Source organism: Balaenoptera musculus, chromosome 1 (assembly GCF_009873245.2).
Source record: "Balaenoptera musculus isolate JJ_BM4_2016_0621 chromosome 1, mBalMus1.pri.v3, whole genome shotgun sequence".
NCBI classification, from domain to species: Eukaryota; Metazoa; Chordata; class Mammalia; order Artiodactyla; family Balaenopteridae; genus Balaenoptera; species Balaenoptera musculus.
Genome location: NC_045785.1, coordinates 14,250,702 through 14,273,975, shown reverse-complemented (window position 1 = coordinate 14,273,975; position 23,274 = coordinate 14,250,702). Strand labels below are relative to the sequence as shown.

At 47.9% G+C, this 23,274-nt stretch overlaps 1 protein-coding gene across 1 annotated transcript; it reads left to right on the top strand.

The window, feature by feature from the left end:
• Positions 1-772: 772 nt before the first annotated feature.
• TAS1R2 (taste 1 receptor member 2) lies at positions 773-22,489 on the top strand. Its single transcript, XM_036831771.1, is given in 7 exon segments — positions 773-954; positions 3,358-3,663; positions 6,371-7,127; positions 9,335-9,544; positions 20,977-21,100; positions 21,562-21,984; positions 21,987-22,489. Coding segments are annotated over 7 exon segments (2,505 nt in total).
• The last annotated feature ends 785 nt before the right edge of the window (positions 22,490-23,274 follow it).

Genomic DNA, 23,274 nt, shown 5'->3' with positions numbered 1-23,274 from the left:
CCCTCCCCCACTCCCACTTCCCAATCTCTTTGCTGCTGTTCTGCTGCTTTTACCAAAAGCAAGGTGCTCGCGATGTAATATGGCATGGAGGTTAAGAGCCAGGCCCTGAGGTCTGGCTGTGTGATTTGAATCGCAGCTCTGCTGGTTGTGCAACCGACACTGAGTTTCTTAACTTCTCTGTGCCTCAGTTTCCTCACCTGTGAAATGGGGTTAGTAATAGTCCCAGTTATTGTGAGTGTTAAATGAGATGGTGAGTGACAAGCACTCAGCGTGATGCCTGGTTCTTAGTATCAGTGGCTGCTGTTTTGAAACAACTACTATGGGTCAGGGGCGGGACACATGACCACGTGCCAGCCCCAACTTGGTCAGGCTCTGGAGTGTGGGCTCCATTTGCCCCCCGGCTCTGTCTCCTGATGGGAGCATCTATGTCCTTTACTCCCAAATGTTTGAAACATCAGGGAGATGTGACCTGATCTCATCTAAGTGGCAGAAGGCGTAGGTGTGGCCAGGTTAGCAGGACATGCTCTGTCTACTGCCAAATGGGGTTCTCCTGGACCACCCAGGCTCAGCTGTACCCTAAGAAGGGATCATCCTAATTCCAGCCTCCTCCCCTTCCTCCAGAGCCCTCAAACCTCTCTACCTGTGCCAGGTGCTTTCCTGCTCCACGGACAGCGAAAGGACCCATATGTAAATGTCTGTGCAAATCCCCTGGTGTTAGGTTGCCAGCTCTCCAGGGAGGCAAAGCCACCTCTGGGACCTCTACTTCCCAGCCATGGGAGCCCAGGGCAGGGTGGTCTGTTCCCTGATCTTCCTGCTGCGGGCCCTGGCTGAGCTGGCTGAGAACCCGGAGTTCTACTTGCTTGGGGATTACCTCCTGGGTGGCCTCTTCACCCTCCATGCCAACGTGAAGGGCATTGTCCACCTCAACTACCTGCAGGTGCCCAAGTGCAAGGAGTGAGTCTCCAATGTCAGGCTGGAAGTGATGGTGGGGGCGGGGTGGGAGCCGAGGCTGGTCCTGTGGCCCTGGGGAGGCCAAGCCAAGACCAACGAGTCAGAATACGTCTCCTCATTCATTGCCAAACCCCCATCCTGGATGCACTCCACTGGCTCTCAGGGAGGCCTGGCACACTCCATGTTATGAAAATCTATGGCGACTATGTCCTGAAATTTTGAAACCTGGTGTCTCAATGTCACGTCTCTTACTAAAGAGTTATGGGATGTTTGAGCCTAGAGGGGTCTTAGAGACCATCAAAACCAACCCCCTTCCCTCTGGCAGCAGCGGGACTCCCAGTGAGTCCATGCCAAAGCCCGGCTGTTATACCTTTGGGAGGCAGGTTCTCAGACTGGAAGGAAGGTTTGTATTTTCCCAGGGCTGTGGTTGGGTGGGCAGGGTGTTTCCAGGACCGGGGGGCTTTCCTCTGCACTCCATCCCCTGTGAACCCACTGGGGTGGCAGCATCATTCAGAGATTGAGTGGGCCACCTTCGGGCAGGCATGAAGGCTGGGATACTGGAGCCAGCCTGGGATTATAAAATAGTGATCTTGTGCAGAGAGGGCGAGGCATTCTGAGAAAGAGAGAGAAAGGAAGGAGAGTACAAAGATGATTAAAGCCTGACTGTAAGAAATGAACCATTTATAAGATGTTGGGGAAGATTATACGCTGGCTTGAGAATGGTGAGGGTGATGGTACTAAGCATGATGTTGGATATTTTGATGCTTGTGATGATGGTGGAGAGTCTAGTGAAATGATGGTGGTGATAGAAGTGATGGTGATGTTGATAATGTTGGTAGTAGTAATACTGGTGATAAGGAAAATGGAGTACAGTGATGATGGTGGCGGCAGTGGTGATGGTGATGGTGGTGGTGGTGGTGATAGTGAAGGTGGTGGTGGTAGTGATACTGGTGATGGTGGTGGTGGTGGTGATAGTAGTGATGGTGGTGGTGGTGGTGATAGTAGTGATGGTGGTGGTGGTGGTGATGGTGACAGTGATGGTGATGGTGGTGATGGTGATGGTGATAGTGATGGTGGTGGTGGTGATGGTGATGGTGATAGTGATGGTGATGGTGAAGTTGATAGTAGTGATGGTGGTGGTGGTGGTGGTGATGGTGATGGTGATAGTGATGGTGGTGGTGGTGATGGTGGTAGTAGTGATAGTGATGGTGGTGGTGGTGGTGGTGGTGGTGATGGTGATGGTGATAGTGATGGTGGTGATGGTGAAGTTGATAGTAGTGATGGTGGTGGTGGTGGTGGTGATGGTGATGGTGATAGTGATGGTGGTGGTAGTGATGATGGTGATGGTGAAGTTGATAGTAGTGATGGTGGTGGTGGTGGTGGTGATGGTGATGGTGATAGTGATGGTGGTGGTGGTGATGGTGATAGTAGTGATAGTGATGGTGGTGGTGGTGATGGTGATGGTGGTGGTGATAGTGATGGTGGTGGTGGTGATGGTGATGATGGTGGTGGTGGTGGTGGTGGTGGTGATGGTGATGGTGATAGTGATGGTGGTGGTGGTGATGGTGATAGTAGTGATAGTGATGGTGGTGGTGGTGGTGGTGGTGATGGTGATAGTGATGGTGGTGTTGGTGGTGGTGATGGTGATAGTAGTGATAGTGATGGTGGTGGTGGTGGTGGTGGTGGTGGTGATGGTGATAGTGATGGTGGTGGTGGTGATGGTGATAGTAGTGATAGTGATGGTGGTGGTGGTGGTGGTGGTGGTGATGGTGATGGTGATGGTGGTGGTGGTGGTGGTGGTGATGGTGATAGTGATGGTGGTGGTGGTGATGGTGATAGTAGTGATAGTGATGGTGGTGGTGGTGGTGGTGGTGGTGATGGTGATGGTGATAGTGATGGTGGTGGTGGTGGTAGTGATGGTGATGATGGTGATGGTAGTGGTGGTGGTGGTGATGGTAGTGGTATTGATAATGATGGCCACAGACATGGGGTGACTGTGATGGCAGTGGTGATGATGCCCATAATAGGAATAGTAGGTGATGATGGTCACAGTGACAATAGTGATGATGGAGGCTATGGTGGTCACATTGGTGGACATTGATAGAGTGATGACGGAGGTCATAGGGACGGTAGTACTTGTGGCAGTGGTAGTGACTGATGGTGGCCACAGAGATCATAGCGTCAGAGGTGGTCATAGGGACGATGGTGATCTCAGAGCTGTGGGATGGTGAAAATGATGTGGTAAAAATGCCAGAACCCTCTGGAGTGGTTCCTTCTTGGGCGATGCCTTGGCTTTCCTACTGCAGGCAGGAGGAACAGGCTGGCCCTCCCCTCCCCTCCCCTCCCCTCCCCTCCCCTTCTCACTCTGGACCCGTTGCCCACTCCACCCTACTGCGGCCTCTCCAGGTACGAGATGAAGGTGCTGGGCTACAACCTCATGCAGGCCACGCGCTTTGCGGTGGAGGAAATCAACAATGACAGCAGCCTGCTGCCCAGTGTGCTGTTGGGCTACGAGATGGTGGACACCTGCTACATGTCCAACAACGTCCATCCTGTGCTCTACTTCCTGTCCCATGACGACTATTTCCCGCCCATCCAGGAGGATTACAGCCACTACGTACCCCGCGTGGTGGCCATCACCGGCCCTGACAACTCCGAGTCCTCCATGACCGTGGCCCACTTCCTCTCCTTCTCTCTCCTTCCACAGGTGAGGCCCCTGGGCCCTGGGAGAAGGGGCTGGGCAGGAGGGCAGCCGAGTGCTTTTCCTGAGGGCTCACCACCCCCACCCGTCCCGGGGGTGTTGGATCAGGGAGCGGAAGCAAGGTCAGGACATCCACCCCAGCCCTGGCAAGGTAGCCAGCCTATTGGTTCAGAGCTCAGGCTTCGGAGGCAGAAGGACCTCGGTGTGCATCTTGCCTCTGAGTCTTGGCCATTGTGAGACCTTGAGCCAACCTCTTAACTTACCCAAGCCTCAGTTTCCCCATCTCTAAAATGGGAAGATAAGAGTCCCATCCTTGGACTGTCTGAAGATCAAAGCATTCAATTTAGATAAGAATTTCTAGTGCACAATAGGTAGTCAATAATGTTACTGTTGTTACGTAAAGCATCTTGCGCGAGAATAAAAACTCAGAAAGCGCTCAATATTATCCTATATAATTGCCTAGCACAGAATCTGCCTCACAGCAGGTCCTCAAAAAAGTGCTATAGAATTACTACTGCTATTCTAACTATTTTCACCATCATGGTCAAAAAGGCGTAGTCCAGAACTGGCATAAAATATCTGCTCATCAAAGAGCAGCTAGCGGGACTTCCCTTGTGGTCCAGTGGTAAAGAATCTGCCTTACAATGCAGGGGACGCGGGTTCGATCCCTGGTCAGGGAACTAAGATCCCACGTGTCACAGGCAAATATAAATAAATAAATAATAAATCTTAAAAAAAAAAATAATACTTCAATTAAAAAAAAAAAAAAAAAAGAGCAGCTAGCATAAGACTCGGCCCACAGTGGGCAGTTACAAATACTGTAAGTTTTGCTGTTGTTTTTATTATATCAAGCACCAAGGATCTGACTCATAGTAGGTGCTCAATCAGTGTTAATATTCTTATGTGAAGAATCTAGGCCAGGACTGAAGTAATTCTTTCATTCATTTAACAAATATTTATTGAGCACCGACGGTGCCAGGTATTGCTGTAGGTGTTGGGGATGCCGCTGGGGAAATGCACAGAAATTTGCCCTCATAGAGTTTATCTTCCAGTGGGGAGAGACAGACGATTGATGTAAATAAGTATGTGAGATAGGATGATGGGAAGTGAGAAGTGAAATGGATAAAAGGAAAAGTCAAGTCAAGGTTAAGGGAGGTGGGGTGCGTTGGGGGGCCGGCGGAGTGGGTACGGGGAGGTTGGATGGAGGCTTGAAGGAGGTGAAGGAGGAAGAAGAGCATCCATGACAAGGGGTCAGCAAATGCAGAGGCCGGGAGGTGCCCGGTGTGTTCATGGAACCGGGTGAGCAGAACTGGGACTAGTGGGAGAGAAGGAGATGAAATCAGAGCGGGAAGGGCTGGGGTCAATGATGGCGCCCCTTAGGGACCGCCGATGGACTCTGGCTTTTCCTGAGTGGCATTAGGAACTGTTGGAGGGTCTTGAATATGTGACTGGTGTGTGTGTGAGCAGGATCGCCCTGGAGCCACGCTAAGTGTAGATTGGAGAGGGCAGACGGGAGAGGATATTGGGGTGACTCATAGCAGGAATGATGGTGGCTGGACTAGGATGGTGGGGGGGGGTGTAGGCACTGAACAGACACACTGTGAAGGTAGATCCCATGGGATGTGCTGATGGCTTGAAGGCGGCATGTTTGAGAGAGACGAGCCAGTGAGGAATCTACAGTTCTGGCCTGAGTAACTGGAGGGATGGATTCACCATCAGGGGAGATGGGGAGATTGTGGGCAAAGCAGGTTCAGGGGAGACAGGAGTTCAGTTCTGGCTACGTTAAGTTTGAAATGTCAAGGAGGCAGTTGCAGGTATGAGTCTGAAATTTAGCAGAGAGGTCCAGGGCAGGGCTATTGGGAGTTGTCAGCATGGATATGGTATTTAAAGCCAGGAGCCTGGATGAGATCACCAAGGGAAGGGGAGCAGATGGAGAAGAAGACACAAGGGCTGAAGGCTGAGCCCTGGGGTCCTCCAAGGTCAAGAGGTCATAGAGGAGAGGAGAAGAAGCAACCAGTGAAAGGGGAAGAAAACCGAGACTGTGCCATCCCAGAGGCTGCGGAAGGAAATGTGACTAATCTGAGGATGATGATGGTGAGGAGGAAAGCTTTATGCTCAGGGGCACACAGTAGGTACTCAATAAATGTTACTAGATCATGAGAATGATAATGATGGAAATCACCTAGCCTAGGGCTTAGCACACACTAGGTGGTCAACAGTGTTGCTAAAGGATGAGGTGGGGCTGACGTCGATGAGAAGCATCTTGCCCAGGGCCTGGCGTGTGGTGGGTGCTCACGAAAGGCTACCATGCTGATGACCATCGTGAGATGGTGTACATCACTTAGCCCAGGGCATGGCACACAGTAGGTGCTTGGTAAGTGTTACTACAAGGATAATCATGATGATGTTAACGTAAAGCACCTAGCCTAGGGCCAGGCCCATGATAGATTCCTGTGAAATGTTATTTCAGTAATGACCATGGTGATGATGGAGCAAACCACCTAGTTCAGGGTCCAACACATAGTAGGTTCTCATTCATTGTCATTACTGTGATGTCCATGATGATGGTGGAGTAAACCACTTAGCCCTGGGCGTGGCTGGCGCTGTGTGCTCCTCAAACGCCATAAGGATGATGGTGGTGGGTGGAAGCCCCTTGGGGGTGGGGGCCCTGTGAGGCCCTCGCTAGTACCTGCTGGACCCTACCCTCCGGCGGATCATCTACGGTGCCATCAATGACCAGTTGCGTTTCCCAGCGGTGCTGCGCACGGCGCCAGGTGTGCACCACCAAATGGAGGCCATGGTGCAGCTGACGCTGCACTTCCGCTGGAACGGGATCCTCGTGTTGCCAAGCAGCGATGACTACGGCCGCGGCAACAGCCAGCTGCTCAGCGAGCGCCTGGCCCACCATGACATCTGCATCGCCTTCCAGGAGACGCTGCCCATGCCGCAGCCCGACCAGACGATGACGCAGCAGGAGCCTGAGCGCCTGGAGGCCATCGTGGGCAAGCTGCAGCAGAGCGTGGCGTGTGCTGTGGCCGTGTTCTCGCCAGACCTGGCCCTGTTCGACTTCTTCCGCGAGGTTCTGCGCCAGAACTTCACGGGCGCAGTGTGGATCGCCTCCGAATCCTGGGCCATCGACCCGGTCCTGCACCACCTCACCCAGCTGCAGCGCACAGGCACCTTCCTGGGCATCACCACCCAGAGCGTGCCCATCCCAGGCTTCAGCGAGTTCCGCGTGCGCCGCTCCCAGGTCAGCCGGCCCGCGCTCAACAGGAGCAGGCTGGGGGCCACCTGCGACCAGGAGTGTGACACCTGTATGAACACCACTGAGTCCTTCAACACCATCCTCACGCTCTCCGGCGAATGCGTGGTCTACAGCGTGTACTCTGCTGTCTACGCCGTGGTTCACGCGCCGCAGAACCTCCTGGGCTGCAACCAGACCGGCTGCCACAAGGAGGTGGTCTACCCTTGGCAGGTGAGGTCTGGCCTGTGCAAAGCCAGGGCCCCACGGAGCAGGTGCAGAGTCCGTGGTTGCCATGGAGACCGCAGAGCTGCCCACTGCTCTGCTCTATCCTCCCCTTCCCTTGGTGGGTTCTGGGCAAATGGGTGGGAGAGGCCATGGATCACGCCCTGCCTCCAGACACACAGGAGCCCTTCGTGGTGACAAAACAAAATTCCTTAAAAAAAAAAATTAACTTAATCATCTCCATCCATGATAGTCTGTCCTTGGAGATTTGGGTGAAATTCCCTAGAAGGAAGCCCCGCAGGCCGGAGCCCCAGGTCTCCCCGCAGCCTCTCCAGGGTGGAGGCCCTGGGGATGAGCTTGTGTATTCCCATCAGCTCTCAGGTTCATCGTCCCAGTTCGGCATCACCTTGATTCAGGCCTGGAATTTAAAGCTGCGTTTTCCTGGTTTATGCACAGGCACACACACACCCTACCTTGGGCCTACGGAAGGTGTAGAAGGTTTTACTGAGGATCCAGAGGAGCAGAGGAGATATACACCAGAGACGTATGCTTTCTACTCGTCATTAGACATCTCTGCTTAAATAGTTCACTGACTTTTTCATAGTTTGGAACCAGCTGCCTACTCTATTGCTCAGTCACCCCCCACCCCCGTCTTTATCCTCCCCTGATACCCCTCAGGCATCTCTGATACAGCCCATCCGTTAGGAGGCAGGTGGTGATGATCTGAGCAGAGCTTTGGAATCAGGCAGCCTGGGTTCAAGTCCCAGTTCTGCCACCACTAGCTGTGCAACTTTGGGCAAGTTATTTAATATCTCTGAGCCTCAGTTTTCTCATTTATTAAACACAAGGAGTAATATGTATGCTGCTGAGTTATTATGAGGATTAATAATAACGTATGTACATTACCTGGTGCAGAGTAGAAGCTGAGTGTCTCCTCCTCTGTTTCTGACACCAGTGTCTGGCCTTAGGAGAGAGGGTGGGGCCTGGGGTTAAAGCCACTGCTGGGGTTGGGGGTGGGGCTAGGTGAGGAAGGGGAAGCAAGGGTCAGACCCAAAAGGGGAGCCAGGAGAGACCCAGGCCCCTGCCAATAATAGGCCCTGCCTACTCAGGAGAATTACAGGGATGTGCTTTCTGGCCCCATGTATTGGAACCCTGGAATCCAGGCTGCTCAGCCCAGCTTGGCCAGGTCGCTGCAGGGGTGTGACATGGACACAAGTGCTGGCTCCCCAGGGGCCGTTGCCATCCTGATCCTCATCCTCAGGCTGACCACCGGGATGGAGCCTCCCCAGTCTCAGCTCCCAGGACCATTGCTCTCAGACCCAGCAACCCGTGCATATGCGAAAGAGACTTCAGCCAGGTCCTCACTCTCCCGGCAGGGCAGGGAGAAGGCTAGAGATCAAATCCCTGGGCTATCTGTCAGTTCCTGAGGTGAGGTGAGGTGTGCTCTGGGCCCCCAAGATGTAGTCCAATAGTCTCTCTCATTTATGGAGGAAAGACCTAGGAGCCAGCTTGATTTGATAACTAAGCAGGAAGCCGTTTTGGGATCAGCCCAGAGAGGTTCAGTGACTTGCCCAAAGTCACACAGCAAATTTAGGACAGAGCTAGGACTGGAATTCAGGCCGAAGGATGTCCTAGCATGTTCTAGTTCATACCAGCTTCTGCATAGTGAGAATGATGGGGGATGGGGCGGGGAGAGACTGCAAAGAGAGTTGGCTCCAAAGTGTGGGGCAGCAGGCAGGACCCAGGGGGCAGGGGAGACCCCAGTAGGTGGGAGAGACAGTGGACTCTGGACCCCTCATATTGGATCCCAGAGGGATGGCCGAAGTGACTTCCAGGGAAAAGGAATAATATTGACATCTCAGTAGGAGGTGAGAGCTGACTATTTTCCAAGCACTGTTCTGAGCCCCTAACAGAGATTCACTCATTTATTGCTTCAGAGCCCAGAAGGTCAGGCCATTTTGGCCCCCACTTTGCAGAAGAGGAATCTGGGGTTTATAGAGGTTAAGTGCCAGGTCCAAGGCCTCACAGCAGGTGGTAGATCTGATGCCTAAACCCAGGTGCATCTGACTCTAAAGCCAGAGCTCTCAGCCACTGCCTCCAAACTGCCACATTTTTCAAAGTTTTGGAAATCAAGGCCCGTGGGCTGGTAGCATTTCTCCCAGGTCTGGCCCAACCTCTGATGCCAGCTCCACTTCCCTTCCCTCCGGCTCCTTTAGCTACTTCCGGAGATCTGGAAGGTCAACTTCACCCTCCTGGGCCACCAAATCTTCTTCAATGAGCAAGGGGACCTGTCCCTGAACCTGGAGGTCATCCAGTGGCAATGGGACCTGAGCCAGAACCCTTTCCAGAGCATCGCCTCCTACCAACCGTCGAAGAGGCAGCTGAAGGACATTTGTGACATCTCCTGGCACACCCCTAACAGGACGGTCAGCTCTCAGGAGTGGGTGGGGGAGGGGGCTGGAGGCCAGGCCCCAGAGCTCATGCTGGGGTGGCAAGGACCCTTTTACCTGGGATTCGTTCTCGACAGCTGGTGGTGTCTGTTTGTGGGTGTACTGTCTGGGGTCCCAGCCTTCCTCCTCTGACGGAGAACTGTACAAGTTCAGGGCTTTCTGGCTTCTCAGGACCGAGGGGCTCAGGACATGTGTGTGTTAAAGACTTCAACTCTCATGCCAACCCTGGGAAATAGATGCTACTCTTCTCCCTATCTTATGCGTTAGAAAACTGAAGGCACAGAGTGGTTGCGTGACCTGCCTAAGGGCACACAGCTTGTCCGTGTCTCTCTATACAGCATTCAGGCTACACCCCATCAAGGAATACTCACATTTTGGGGGATGATAGCTCTGCTTTCCACCGTGTCTGACATCTGTCAGTCTAAAGCTCCTTTGTTTTACCCTCTTTCTATAAAAAGCTGTCAGAATGTTGCTGGGGAGGGGAGGATAGAGACCCAGCCCTGTGGGGTGAGGGAGGGAATCTAAAAACTTTTCAGTCTTCATCACTCTCCCCACCCCCACTTGACCCCTGTTCCAGAGGCATTTGGTGCTGCTAGTTTCTGAGCTTCTGGGGGATTTTTATGGAGTACATTGTGTTGGTGTCTTTATTAGTTTGCTAGGGCTGCCATCACAAAGGACCACAAACTGGGGGGCTTAACCAACAGAAACATATTGTCTCATAGTTCTGGAGGCCAGAAGTCCAAGATCAAGGTGTTGGAGGGTTGATTCCTCCTGAGAGTTGTGAATGAGACTGTCCCAGGTCTTTCTTTTGGCTCCTGGTGATTTGCTGGTCCTTGTTGGCTTTCCTTGGCTCCTGCTGCATCACCTGATCTCTGCCTTCATTTTCACATGGTGTTCTCCCCGTGGGTGTGTCTGTCTCCAAATCTCCCCCTTTTATAAAGACATCAGTCATATTGGAGTCGGGACCCACCCTCCTCCAGTGTGACTTCATCTTAACCAATTACATCTGCAGTGATCCGATTTACGAATAAGATCAGATTTTTAGGTCCTGGGGTTAGGACTCTAACATAGGAATTTTGAAGGGACACAAGTCAACAAATAAGTGTCTTAGCCTGGCTTTCCCCCCGAAAGCAGTGCCTGAGACAAGGGCTGATGTGCAGATGGTTTATCCCAGGATATGATCTGGGGGAACAGGAGTAGGAGGCTGGGGAGTATTTAACAGGGAAAGAGGGAAAGGGAATGTTCTCAAGCTGGACGCTGCTGTGAGCAATGGGATCTCAGTCTTACCTGAACCTTCTCAGGAGTCACTTTAGAACGGTCCCCAAGGGTGGGAAGAGGATGGCACTGATCCGTTGGCTCCGTATCTCCCAGTGGTCAAGGGTTGTGCCAGGGGGTATGAATTCCCTGGCATTTCCAGGTCGCGCTCGTGTGATGCCCAGCAGCTCCCTGTGGGCGTCTCACCCTGCAGCCCCTGGGCAGAGAGCGGTCAGTTTGGTCTCTGCACGAGGGGAGTCGAGTGAACCCAGCCACGGGTCCTGCTGCTGCCCTGGGCCCCGGGTGGACCTGATTCATCCCTCTCTTTCTGCCACTGTCCATTCTGGATTCCCTCGCCCTCAGCCATTGGCTGCTCTAGGTCATTGGCATGTGGGGCGATCCAGACATTCATCCCCAAGGTGTCAGAGGCTGTTGTCACCTTGTCCTTGCTGGCTTGTGGTCCGGTGGCTGTCTAGTAGCAGTCATCACTGGGCTAGAAGCACCAAGTGCCGCCTTGGGGAATCGCCTGGGTCCCAGTCCTACTCCTTCCTACCCCTAGCAGCACCCCTAGCCCCTCCCGCTAATCCAAGTCATTTACCTCTCCTTTCTTGGCTTTCTCGTTCGCTGGCATGAGACCCCCTAAATGACCAGGTGGTAACCATAGAGCCCTATTGTGTCTGCTGGTGGGAGTATTCCCCCTTTGGAGACCATGCTTTATTCTAGCAGAATCTAAGGTTCTGGAGATGAGAAGCCCCGATTCTACAATGGGCCTCTGCAAAGAATGGTGAGTGTGGCCAATCCTTTTTCCACCCTGTGGTTGCTGGACCCACGTCTTCTAGAATGATCAGGTTCCATGTGCATTCTGTCATGACAGACAGTAGCACAGCACACAACTCTGCAACAAGGTAGTGAATGTGATTTGAGATCTTTCTTTTTTAATGTGGGCATTGACAGCTAGACACTTCCCTCTAAGTACTGCTTTCATTGTATTTCAGAAGTTTTGTTACTTAAAAAAATTATCTTTAATTATGGTAAAAAAAACCCCACAAATGTTACCATCTTAAATGATTTTTCCCAATGTTTTAATTGTGGTAAAATACACATAACATAGGCTTTACCGTCTTAACCATTTTTAAGTTGACCGTTCAGTAACATTAAGTACATTTATACTGTTGTACAACCATCACTGCCATCCATCTCTAGAATACTTTCATCTGGCAAAATTGAAATGCTATGCCCATTAAACAGTAACTCCTCCTTCATTCCTCTCCTCCAGCCCCTAGAAACCACCATTCTACTTTCTATCTCTGAATTTTTTTTTTTTAGATTTTATTTATTTATTTATTTATTTATGACTGTGTTGGGTCTTCGCTTCTGTGCGAGGGCTTTCTCCAGTTGCGGCAAGCGGGGGCCACTCTTCATCGCAGTGCGCGGGCCTCTCACTATCGCGGCCTCTCTTGTTGTGGAGCACAGGCTCCAGACGCGCGGGCTCAGTAATTGTGGCTCACGGGCCTAGTCGCTCCGCGGCATGTGGGATCTTCCCAGACCAGGACTCGAACCCGTGTCCCCTGCATTGGCGGGCAGACTCTCAACCACTGCGCCACCAGGGAAGCCCTCTATCTCTGAATTTGACCGCACTAGATACCTCATATAAGTGGAATCATACAGTATTTGTCTTTTTTATTACTGGTTTATTTCACTTAGCATAAGGTCCTCAAGGTTCATCCATGTTGTAACATGCATCATAATTTCCTTCCTTTTTAAGGCTGAATAATATTCCATTTTATGGATATATAATATTTTGCTCATCCACTCATCCATAAATGGACACTTGGATTGCTTCCATATTTTAGCTATTGTGAAATTAATACTGTTATGAATAAGAGTATACAAATATCTCTTCAAGACTGCTTTCATTTCTTTTGAGTATATACCCAGAAATGTAATTGCTGGATTATAGATTAATTCTATTGTTAATTTTTTGAAGAACTACCATGTTTTCCACAGTGACTGTACCATTTTACATTTCCAGCAGTGCACAAAAGCTCACTGTTCCAATTCCTCTACGTCCTCAGCAACACTTGTTATTTTCTGTCTTTTTGATAGCAGCCATCCTAATGGGTGTGAAGTGGTCTCTCACTGTGGTTTAGATTCTCACTTTCCTAATGATTACTGATATTGGGTATCTTCTCATGTGTTTCTTATCCATTTGTATATCTTCTTTGAAGAAATGTTTGTTCAAGTCTATTTTTTTCATTTTTGAATCAGGTTGGTTTTTTGGTTGTTGTTGAGTTTTAGGAGTTCTCTATATTCTGCGTATTAATCCCTTGTATATCTTATTTGCAAATATTTTCTCCCACTCTATAGGTTGCCTTTTTACTTGGTTGATAGTATCTTTTGATGCATAAATTTAAAAATTTTCATTAAGTCCAATTTGACCATTTTATTCTTTTGTTGCCTGTGCCTTTGGTGTCATCTCCAAGAAACCATTGCCAAAGTCAGTGTCGTGAAACTTTTGCCCTGTGTTTTCTTCTAAGAGTTTTTATAGTTTTAGGTCTTCCATTTAGGTCATGGATCTGTTTTCAGTTAATTTTTATATATGGTGTTAAGTACAGGCCACTTCATTCTCTTGCCTGTGGGTATCCGGTTTTCCCAGCATCATTGGCTTAAAAACTATCTTTTCCCCATTGAATGGCCTAGAAACCCTTGTCAAAATCATTTGACCATATATGTGAGGTTTTATTTTTGGACTTTATTTTATTCCATTTGTCTGTGTGTCTCCTTAGTCTGGTACCACGCTATTTGATTACTGCCACTTTGTAGAAAGTTTTGAAATCAGGAAATGTGATTCCTCCAGCTTTGTTCTTTTTCAAGATTGTTTTGGCTATTCAGGGTCCCTTGAGATTCCATATGAATTTCAGGATGGGTTTTTGTATTTCTGCAAAAAAACCTCATTGGAATTTTGATAAGAACTACATTAAATCTGTAGATTGCTTTGGGTAGTATTGACATCGTAACAATGTTAAGTCTGCCAATCCGTAAACATGGGATGTCTTTCCATTTATGTATGTCTTCTTTAATTTCTTTTAGAAATGTTTTGTCATGTTCATTGTACAAGTCTTTCCCTCCTTGGTTAATTCCTAAGTATTTTATTCTTTTTGATGCTATTGTAAATAGAATTATTTTCTTAATTTCCTTTTTGAGTTATTCATTGTTAGTGTGTAGAAAACAACTGATTTTTGTGTGTTGACTTTGTATCTTGATACTTTGAAGAGTTCACTTATTGGTCCTAACAATTTTTTTGCAGAATCTTTAGGATATTTTACATATAAGATTATATCATCTGTGAGCAGTTAATTTTATTGATTACTTTCCAATTTAGATGACTTTTTTTTTTCTTGCCTAATTGCTCTAGCTAGGACCTCCAGTACTGTGTTAATAGAAGGGGTGAAACTGCACATCTTTGCCTTGTTCCTGATCTTAGAGGAAAAGCTTTCAGTCCTTCTCCATTGAATATGATATTCACTGTTGGCTTTTCACATAGAGTTTTTATTATGTTGAGGTAGTTTTCCTTTACTTCTTGTTTGTTGAGTGTTTTTTTATCATGAAAGAGTCAAATACTTTTCCTTCATCAATTGAGATGATCATGTGTTTTATTACATTTATTTATTTATTTATTTTTGATTGAAGTATACTTGATGTACAATATTATATAAGTTACAGGGGCACAATATAGTGATTCACAATTTTAAAGGTTATACTCCATTTATAGTTATTATAAAATATTGGCTATATTCCCTATGTTGTACAATGTTTCCTTGTAGCTTATTTTATACATAGTAGTTTGTACCTCGTAATCCCCTACCCCTGTATTGACCCTCTTCTCTTCCCCTTTCCCCACTGGTAACCACTAGTTTGTTCTCTATATCTGTGAGTCTGTTTCTTTTTTGTTATATTCACTAGTTTGTTGTATTTTTAGATTTCACATATAAGTGATACTATACTGTATTTGTCTTTGTCTGACTTATTTCACTAGCATAATACCATCCAAGTCCATTAATGTTGTTGCAAAGAGCAAAATTTCATTCTTTCTTATGACTGAGGAACATGTGTTTTTTTCCCCTTCATTTTGTTAATGTGGTGTATTACACTGATTGATTTTTATATGTTGAACTATCTTTGTATTACAGGAATAAATCCCACATGATCATGGTGTATAATCCTTTTAATATGCTGCTGAATTCAGTTTGCTAGTATTTTGTTGAGAATTTTTGCATCAATATCCATAAGGGATATTGGTTTGTAGTTTTCTTTTCTTGAGCCTTTTTGACTGGCTTTGTTATCAGATTGATGCTGGCCTCATAAAATGAGTTAAGGAGAGTTCCTTCCTCTTTAGTTTTTGGTAGAATTCACCAGTGAAGTCATCAGATCCAGGACTTTTCTTTGTGGGGAGATTTTTTGATTACTGATTCAATCTCCATACTAGTTATAGGTCTATTCAGATTTTCTATTTCTTCATGATTTAGTATTAGTAGATTTTGTGTTTCTAGGAATTTGTTTCATCTAGTTTATCCAACTTGTTGGTGTATAATTGCTCATAGTACTCTCTTATAATTGTTTTTATTTCTGTAGAATCAGTAGGAATGTCCTCACTTTCATTTCTGATTTTAGTAATTTGAATCCTCTCTTTTTTTCTTAGCCATTTTAGCTAGAGGTTTGTCAATTTTGCTGATCTTTTCAAAGAAACAACTTTTGGCTTAATTGATTTTCTCTAATATTTTTCTATTTTCTAATTTGTTTCACTCTGCTTTAATCTTTATTATTTCCTTCCTTCTGCTAGTTTTGGGTTTAGTTTGATCTTCTTTTTCTAGTTCCTTAAGCTGTAAAGTTAGGTTGTTGATTTGAGATCTTTCTTGTTTTCCAATGTAAGTGTTTATAGCTTTAAATTCCCCCCTTAGCACTGCTTTGCTGTATCCCATGTTTTGGTACATTGTGTTTTCATTTTCATTCATCTTTAAGTATTTTCTAATCCCACTTGTGAGTTCTTTGATTCGTTGGTTGTGTAAGAGCATTGTTTAATTTTTACAAATTTGTAAATTTTCCAGTTTTCATTCTGTTATTGATTTTTAACTTCATCCTATTGTGGTCAGAGAAGATACTTTGTGTGATATCTATCTTTTAAAATTTATTCAGACTTAATTCATGGTTTAACATAAGGTCTGTCCTTATCTGGAAAATGTCCCATGTGCACTTGAGAAGATGTATATTCTGTTGTTGTTGGGTAGAGTGTCCTATGTATATCTGTTAAATCCAGTTGGTTTATTGTGTTGTTCAAGTCCTCTATTTCCTTACTTATTTTCTGTCTGGTTATTCTATCCATTATCGAGAGTGAGGCATGGAAGTCTTCAATTATTACTGGGGAATATTATGTGTTGAATTGTCTTTTCTCCCTTTACTTCTGATGGTCTTTGCTCCATGTGGCTCTCTTGTTAGGTGCATATCTGTTTATAATATATCTTCTTGATCTATTGACCCTTTTATTGTTATAAAGCTCCTTCTTTTTCCCTAGTAAACATTTTTGTTGGCATTCCCCCCACCACCCCCCGCCCGGCTTCTTTTGAGACATTATCTTTGTTTTTTTACATTTTGAATATTGTATACCTAAGAGTAATTTTTTAAAAGTATTTATCCCACTTGGTGTTCTCTGAACTTCCTGGATCTGTGATTTGGTATCTGTCATTAATAATTATAAAATTCTCAGCCTATATTCCTTCAAATATTTCTTCTGTTCCTTTCTTTCTTCTCCTTTGGGTATTCTCATTATATGTATGTTACATATTTTGCAATTGTTCTATAGCTCTTAGATATTCTGTTCTCTTTTTTTCACTTTTTTTTTCTCTTTGCTTTTCACTTTGGGATGTTTCTATAGAGATATCTTCAAGCTCACTGGCTTTTTCCTCAGCTGTGTCCAGTCTACTGATGAGCCCATCAAAGGCATTCTTTATTTCTGTTACCATAGGTTTTTAAAAAATGTGTTGCATTTCCTTTTGGTTCTTTCTTTCAGTTTCCATTTCTCTGCTTACATTACCCATCTTTTCTTGAATGTTGTTCACTTTTTCAGTTACAGCTCTTAGCATATTAATCATAGTTATTTTAAATTTCCTGTCTGATAATTGCAAAATCTCTACCATATATGAGTCTCATTCTGATGCTTGTTTTGTCTCTTCAGACTTCCTTTTTGTCTTTTAACATGCCTTGTAATTTTTTGTTGAAAGCCAGACATGATGTATTTGTTAAAGGAACTGAGGTAAATAAATTTTAGCATGAGGTTTTATGTTTATTTGGGTAGGAGTGAGGCTATGTTTACTCTTTGCCATAGCTGTGGTGTCAGAGGCTAAAATTTCCTCTAATGTCTCCCTTTTTGGGTCTTCCCTGCTGGCTTTGGGTTTCCCTAGGGACTCCTTCTTAAACAGAATTTGAGACTTGCAGTTCTTTTGGTTGTAATCCCCTGTTATTATACAGGAGCCTGAATGATGTGGTGGTAAGATGTGGGAGGAGGGGAAGAATTCTGGAATCATCTATGACCAGGTTTTATTCTTTTGGTAAGCCTGTGCCCTGGGCTGTGCCCTCCACAAGTGCCTCTCAGCTCTCCCCACCTTCGGTGAGACAGGAAGGCTAGAGGGGGGGCTGCAGTTGGGTACTTCCTTTCCCCTATGTCAATTCAGCTGTGGTAAAATAGTTTCCCTTGAGGGCAGGCCTTTGTTAAGGAGAACAGAATGCTCTGGGTGTATTTCAGAATGGTTGCTTTTTCCTCTCCCCTTGCTGGAGAGCAGTCTTTACCCTGAGAAGCTGGTGGGACTCCTGAGGTTAAGGATGCACCCCTAGAGGTCTCTCTCAAGCTAGTCTGAGCTCAGTCCCAGCAACTGGTCATTTGCTGTCTAGCTGCTCCTACCAGTTTCTGCCTCCAGCAGCATTTCCTGCTCCTGCTAAGCTGTGACTGTTTGTGTGCACCTGTCTCCCCAGTTTTGGGATCTGTGGTTTGCCCCATGACCCCAATTCTCTGATGGACCTAAGAAGGGTTGTTGATTTTTAGCTTGTTCAGCCTTTTTCTTGTTGTGAGGATGGAGGAGATGACTTCCAAGCTCCTTACATGCCAGACCAGAAACCAGAAGTTCCCCATTCTCTCTTGAACCTACACCAACAAGGCTTTCCACCACATCACTCTTCTGAAACTGCTTTTGTGAAGGTCACTGATGTCTAGATATTGCCAATCCAACCATCATCATCGTAGTCAACCTGTGAGCAGATGTGACACAGCTGATTACGTCCTCTCTTTGGAAACAATATCTTTACTCGAATTCTGGGCCAGTCTCTCTCTTGGTTCCCCTACAGCTATGACTACTCCTTCTAAGTCTCCTTTCCTGGTCCCTCCTTATCCCCTTGACCCTTAAACCCTGGAGGGTACAAGAGTTCAGCCAATGGACTTATTCTCTTCTCTGTCTACATGGTTGGAAATATGATCTATAGGTTTATAACTTCCAATTTTATATCTTCAGACTGGACTTCTCCCCTCAACTTTAAGTCAAATATTCACCTACTTACGCAAAGTTGCTCCCCCAAAGTCTTCCCATTCCAGTAAAAGGTAACACCATCTTTCTGTTGTTTGACCAAAAGCATTGAGTCATCCTTGACTCCTTTCTTTCTCATCCAACCCAGCAGTAAATCTTGTCCAGCCTACTTTCAAAACACATCCAGAATCTGACCACTTCTCACCTCTTTCACGGCTCTCTCTTTAGTCAGAATCGCCACCATTTCTCAGCTGGGCTATTACAATGACACCCTGCCTGGTCTCCTGTTGTGCCATTACCCCTCATGATCTATATTCAGACAGGGCAGTCCTGTTAAAACGAAGGTCAGATCCTGTCACTCCTCTGCTTGGGATCCTCCAGTAGCTTCTCATTTCATTCAGAGTAAAAGCCAAAGTATTTTGACTCCAACTCTTTGAACAGATCCGCTGTTCTTCCTCTTGCTCATTCTGCTTGAGCCACGCTGACCTTGCTGCTCCTTGACTTTGCCAAGTCTCCCAACCGCAGGACCTTTGCACATGCTGTCCCTTCTGCCTGAACAGATATCTTCATGACCTGCTCCCTCCCAGCCTTTACATCTTTGCTCCAATGTCACCTGCTGGATGAGGCCTTCCTTCCCCTCACCCAATGTGAAAGTGAAATCAGCTCCTCCATCATTTTCCATATCCCTTGCATGGCTTTATTTTCCTTCACACTATATATCACCATCTGTTGTATCACAAATTTATATGTGTGTTGTCTCTCTTCCCCATGAAAATATTCATTTCATAAGAACAGAGACTTTGCCTCATTTGGTTCACAGCTATATTTCCAGTGCCTGGCATCGGTATGTACTCAATACCTTTTTGAATGAATGAATGTGTGAATATCAGGTTGAGACTCCATGGGTAAGAGGTAGGATTAATTTGGTTACTTAGGGGCTCAGAGTTAGTGAAGAGATGAATTTGGAGGAGGGGGAGAATACATGGCAAGGGAGTGGTAGGGTGTAGGTCTGGATAAGGTGTGTGTGTGCGTGTGTGTGTGTGTGTGTGTGTGTTGGTGTGCATATGCCTGCACATGTGTGGCCCCACAGGAGGCAGAAAAGACCACAGAGGGAAGGCTGGCAGGGGATCAGACTTAACTTGGCTGATGGAGAGGCTCGTCCATGAGGTTTCAGGGAGAGAACAAGACATCCAGAAACATCATCTGATGCATGTGCAAGAGAGACTAGAGGGGTGGAACAGGAAAGCAGGTGATCTCTGAGAGGCCAGAAGAGAAGGGCTCTGAGGTCGAGTGGTCCTACCACGGCTCCTCGTGTCTGGGCCCTGGGTCCTTTATCTGTGTTCTCGTGCAACGCCCTCCTCATTGGTTGTCAGAATGATTTTTATACAACCTGAATCTAATCAGGCTGTTCCCCACTCAAGAGCCATGGCTGCTTCCCACCGCCCCTACATTTTTAGTGTCATAGTTCAGTCTTCCACCCTCCCCATGCAGCCTGACTTCAGCCAGGCTCAGACACACCCTCTTCCCAAGAATGCCACCCCCATCCTCTCCTCCACCTCATTGCTCTTACTGTTTCCTCTACTTGTAATTCATTCATTCATTTAGTAAACAATCATTGGAGGCCTCCTCTTTGCTGGGCACTCTTCTAGTTTCTAGAAATATAGCAGGGACTTCCCCGGTGGCACAATAGTTAAGAATCTGCCTGCCAGTGCAAGGGACATGGGTTAGATCCCTGGTCTGGGAAGATCCCACAGGCTGTGGAGCAACTACTACTACTACTACATGTGCCACAACTACTGAGCCCACATGCCGCAACTACTGAAGCCTGCACACTTAGAGCCCGTGCTCCGCAACAAGAGAAGCCACAACAATAAGAAGCCTGTGCACCGCAATGAAGAGTAGCCCCCAATAGCCACAACTAGAGAAAGCCCGCGTGCAGCAATGAAGACCCAACGCAGCCAAAAATAAATAAATAAATAAATAAATAAATAAATAAATTTATTAAAAAAAAAGAAAAAAGAAATATAGCAGTAAAAACAATAGACATGGCCACTGGCTACCTGCTCTTGCTCACCTGAAAACCCCTGCCCCTCCATAAAAGATGTGTTAATTGGGACTCTCGGTGGTAAGTGACAGAAAGCAATATAAGCAAAAAGTTAGTTTATTGCCTCACATCATTGAAAATTCCAGGAGTTGACCTGAAGGTAAAGCTTCAGGCAAGGCTGGATCCAGGGTCTCACTCTCTCCATCTCCCAGATCCTTCCTCAGGCATGTTCTCCCCCCGGAAACCAGCGGGCTGCTAGCAGCTCCAGAGTCATATCCTATTCACTCAGCAACCTCAGAAAGTCTCCGTCTCAACAGCTGGGTGCTGTTACCCGAAGAAGGTGGATTAGGTCTTTGCTGGGCGAAACTAAGAAGGTGCCTACAAAGGTCCAGTTCTAATGGCAATCCCAGCACCCCTCCCCCTCCCAGACAGAGGCCAGTTCCCCTCCCCTGAGCATCCTGCTGGGGATGAGTTAGAGAGGGTAAGGGAGCCCCCAGAGAGTGGGAGAGAGGACTCAGGGTCTTTTGTTCTCCTCCCTCCAGATCCCTGTGTCCATGTGTTCCAAGGACTGCCAGCCTGGGCAAAAGAAGAAGCCAGCTGGCATCCACCCCTGCTGCTTCGAGTGCATTGACTGCCTCTCTGGCACCTTCCTCAACCGAGCTGCAGGTGTGATTCATGGGCCCACATGTTGCCTTGCCACTGCCCTGCCCTGGGAGGGGGGTGGTCTCCAGGGCCCTTCGCCTTTGGCAGGGTCTCTGGGGTCTCCCCCATGGTACATAAGTGTCCAAAGGCCAAGGATTATGTCTTTCCCACCAGAGGGTGAGGTCTTGGGAGGGAGGAATTATAGTTATTAGACTCTGAGTCAAGGAGACCTCGGTTCAAATCCTGCCTCTATAACTTCCTGGCTTTGTGACTTTACCTGGCTGGGCCTCAGTTTCCTCATCTGTGAAATGGGGTTGTTGTGAGAAGTTGATGAGCCAGGGGGTGTAAGGGACTCAGTGAGCATTGGTCGCCCTTAGCTCTCTCTCTCTCTTTCTCCTGCCGGGGCCTGGCCCAATGCAGGCCCAGAGGATGTAGATGCTGAGAAGGCAGGTTCAGCTGATGGGAGCTGCTGTGGGGTCTTGCAGGTGAATTCGACTGCCAGCCCTGCCCAAGTAACGAGTGGTCCCGCAGGAAAGACACCTCCTGCTTCAAGTGGCAGCTGGCCTTCCTTGAATGGCGTGAGGCATCCACCATCATTGTGGTCGTGCTGGCTGCCCTGGGCTTCCTCAGCACCCTGGCCATCTTGATAATCTTCTGGAGGAAGTTTCAGACGCCCATGGTTCACTCGGCTGGGGGGCCCGTGTGCTTCCTGATGCTGACGCTGCAGCTGATGGCATACATGGTGGTCCCTGTGTATGTAGGGCCGCCCATGGTCTCCACGTGCCTCTGCCTCCAGGCCTTCTTCACGCTCTGCTTCACCGTCTGCATCTCCTGCATCACCGTGAGCTCTTTCCAGATCATCTGCATCTTCAAGATGGCCAGACGCCTCCCACGCGCCTACGGCTTCTGGTCCGCTACCATGGGCCCTACGTCTTTGTGGCATTCATCACGGTGCTCAAGACGGTCATCGTGGGGAGCAGCATGCTGGCCGTGACCACCAACCCCACTGCCCGCACTGACCCCAATGACCCCAAGATCACGACCCTGTCCTGCAACCCCAGCTACCACCAGGGGCTGCTGATCAACACCAGCCTGGACCTGCTCGTCTCCGTGCTGGGCTTCGGCTTCGCCTACATAGGCAAGGAGCTGCCCACCAACTACTACGAGGCCAAGGTCATCACCTTCTGCATGACCTTCTACTTCACCTCTTCCGTCTTCCTCTGCGCCTTCATGTCTGTCTACGAGGGGGCGCTGGTCACCATCCTGGACCTCTTGGTCACTGTGCTCCACCTCCTGGGCATCACCCTGGGCTACTTCGGCCCCAAGTGCTACATGATTCTCTTCTACCTGGAGCGCAACACGCCAGCCTACTTCAACAGCATGATTCAGGGCTACACCATGGGGAGGGACTAGCACTCCTATCATCTGCCCATTGGGATGAGGGCCTCAGCGTTGGGAGATGGAGGCAGGGGCTTGCTTGTTCAACTCCAGATGGATGCAAGGAAGCCACCCCCAACGATTACCACCGTGCCCTGGTATCTGATTTGGCGTTCCTCCGAGGTTCTCTGCGTCCTGGCCATTTTTACCCACCTAGCGATGGATGCCTAGAAACATTTGCCCTTTGTTCCTTTCCCTCGAGCTGTTTAGCTTGCCAGGCAATGCCACCCCGTTCTAGAAAAACAACCCAAGGTGACCTATTGGTCTCCAAGGACGGAGTCCCGTTTGGCAGCCTACAGCCGCCATCTGGTGGTCACTGTGGGTACCTGCAGGTTCACGGTGAAGGGACGCCTGCTGGAGGGCTGGGCTGGGGTTGGAGGATGTGAGCTCAAATAATGCTGCCCTGCCTCATTCACTAGCTGCCCGTGTGTCCGCGTCTCATCCCCGAGATTCCCCCAGAGCACGAATCCCCGGCTTCTCTGTTGTCTCTGAGTACGGCTGAGCCCATAAATGCTCGGGAATAAACCTCGCTTGGGTGAAACGAATGAGATTCCTTCTTGTTTTCCGGAGGTCCCCTAAGAAGATGTGGACTCGGAGACCTCGGTTTGAATCCCAGCATTGCCACTTCCGAGCTGTGTACCTTGGGCCAATTATTTACTGCCCCTGAGCCTACACTTCCTGGTCCCTAAAATGGGAACATTGAAGGATCAGAGATAAGGGGTGCAAAGTGCGTATATTAGGTACTCAATAAATGCCAACCA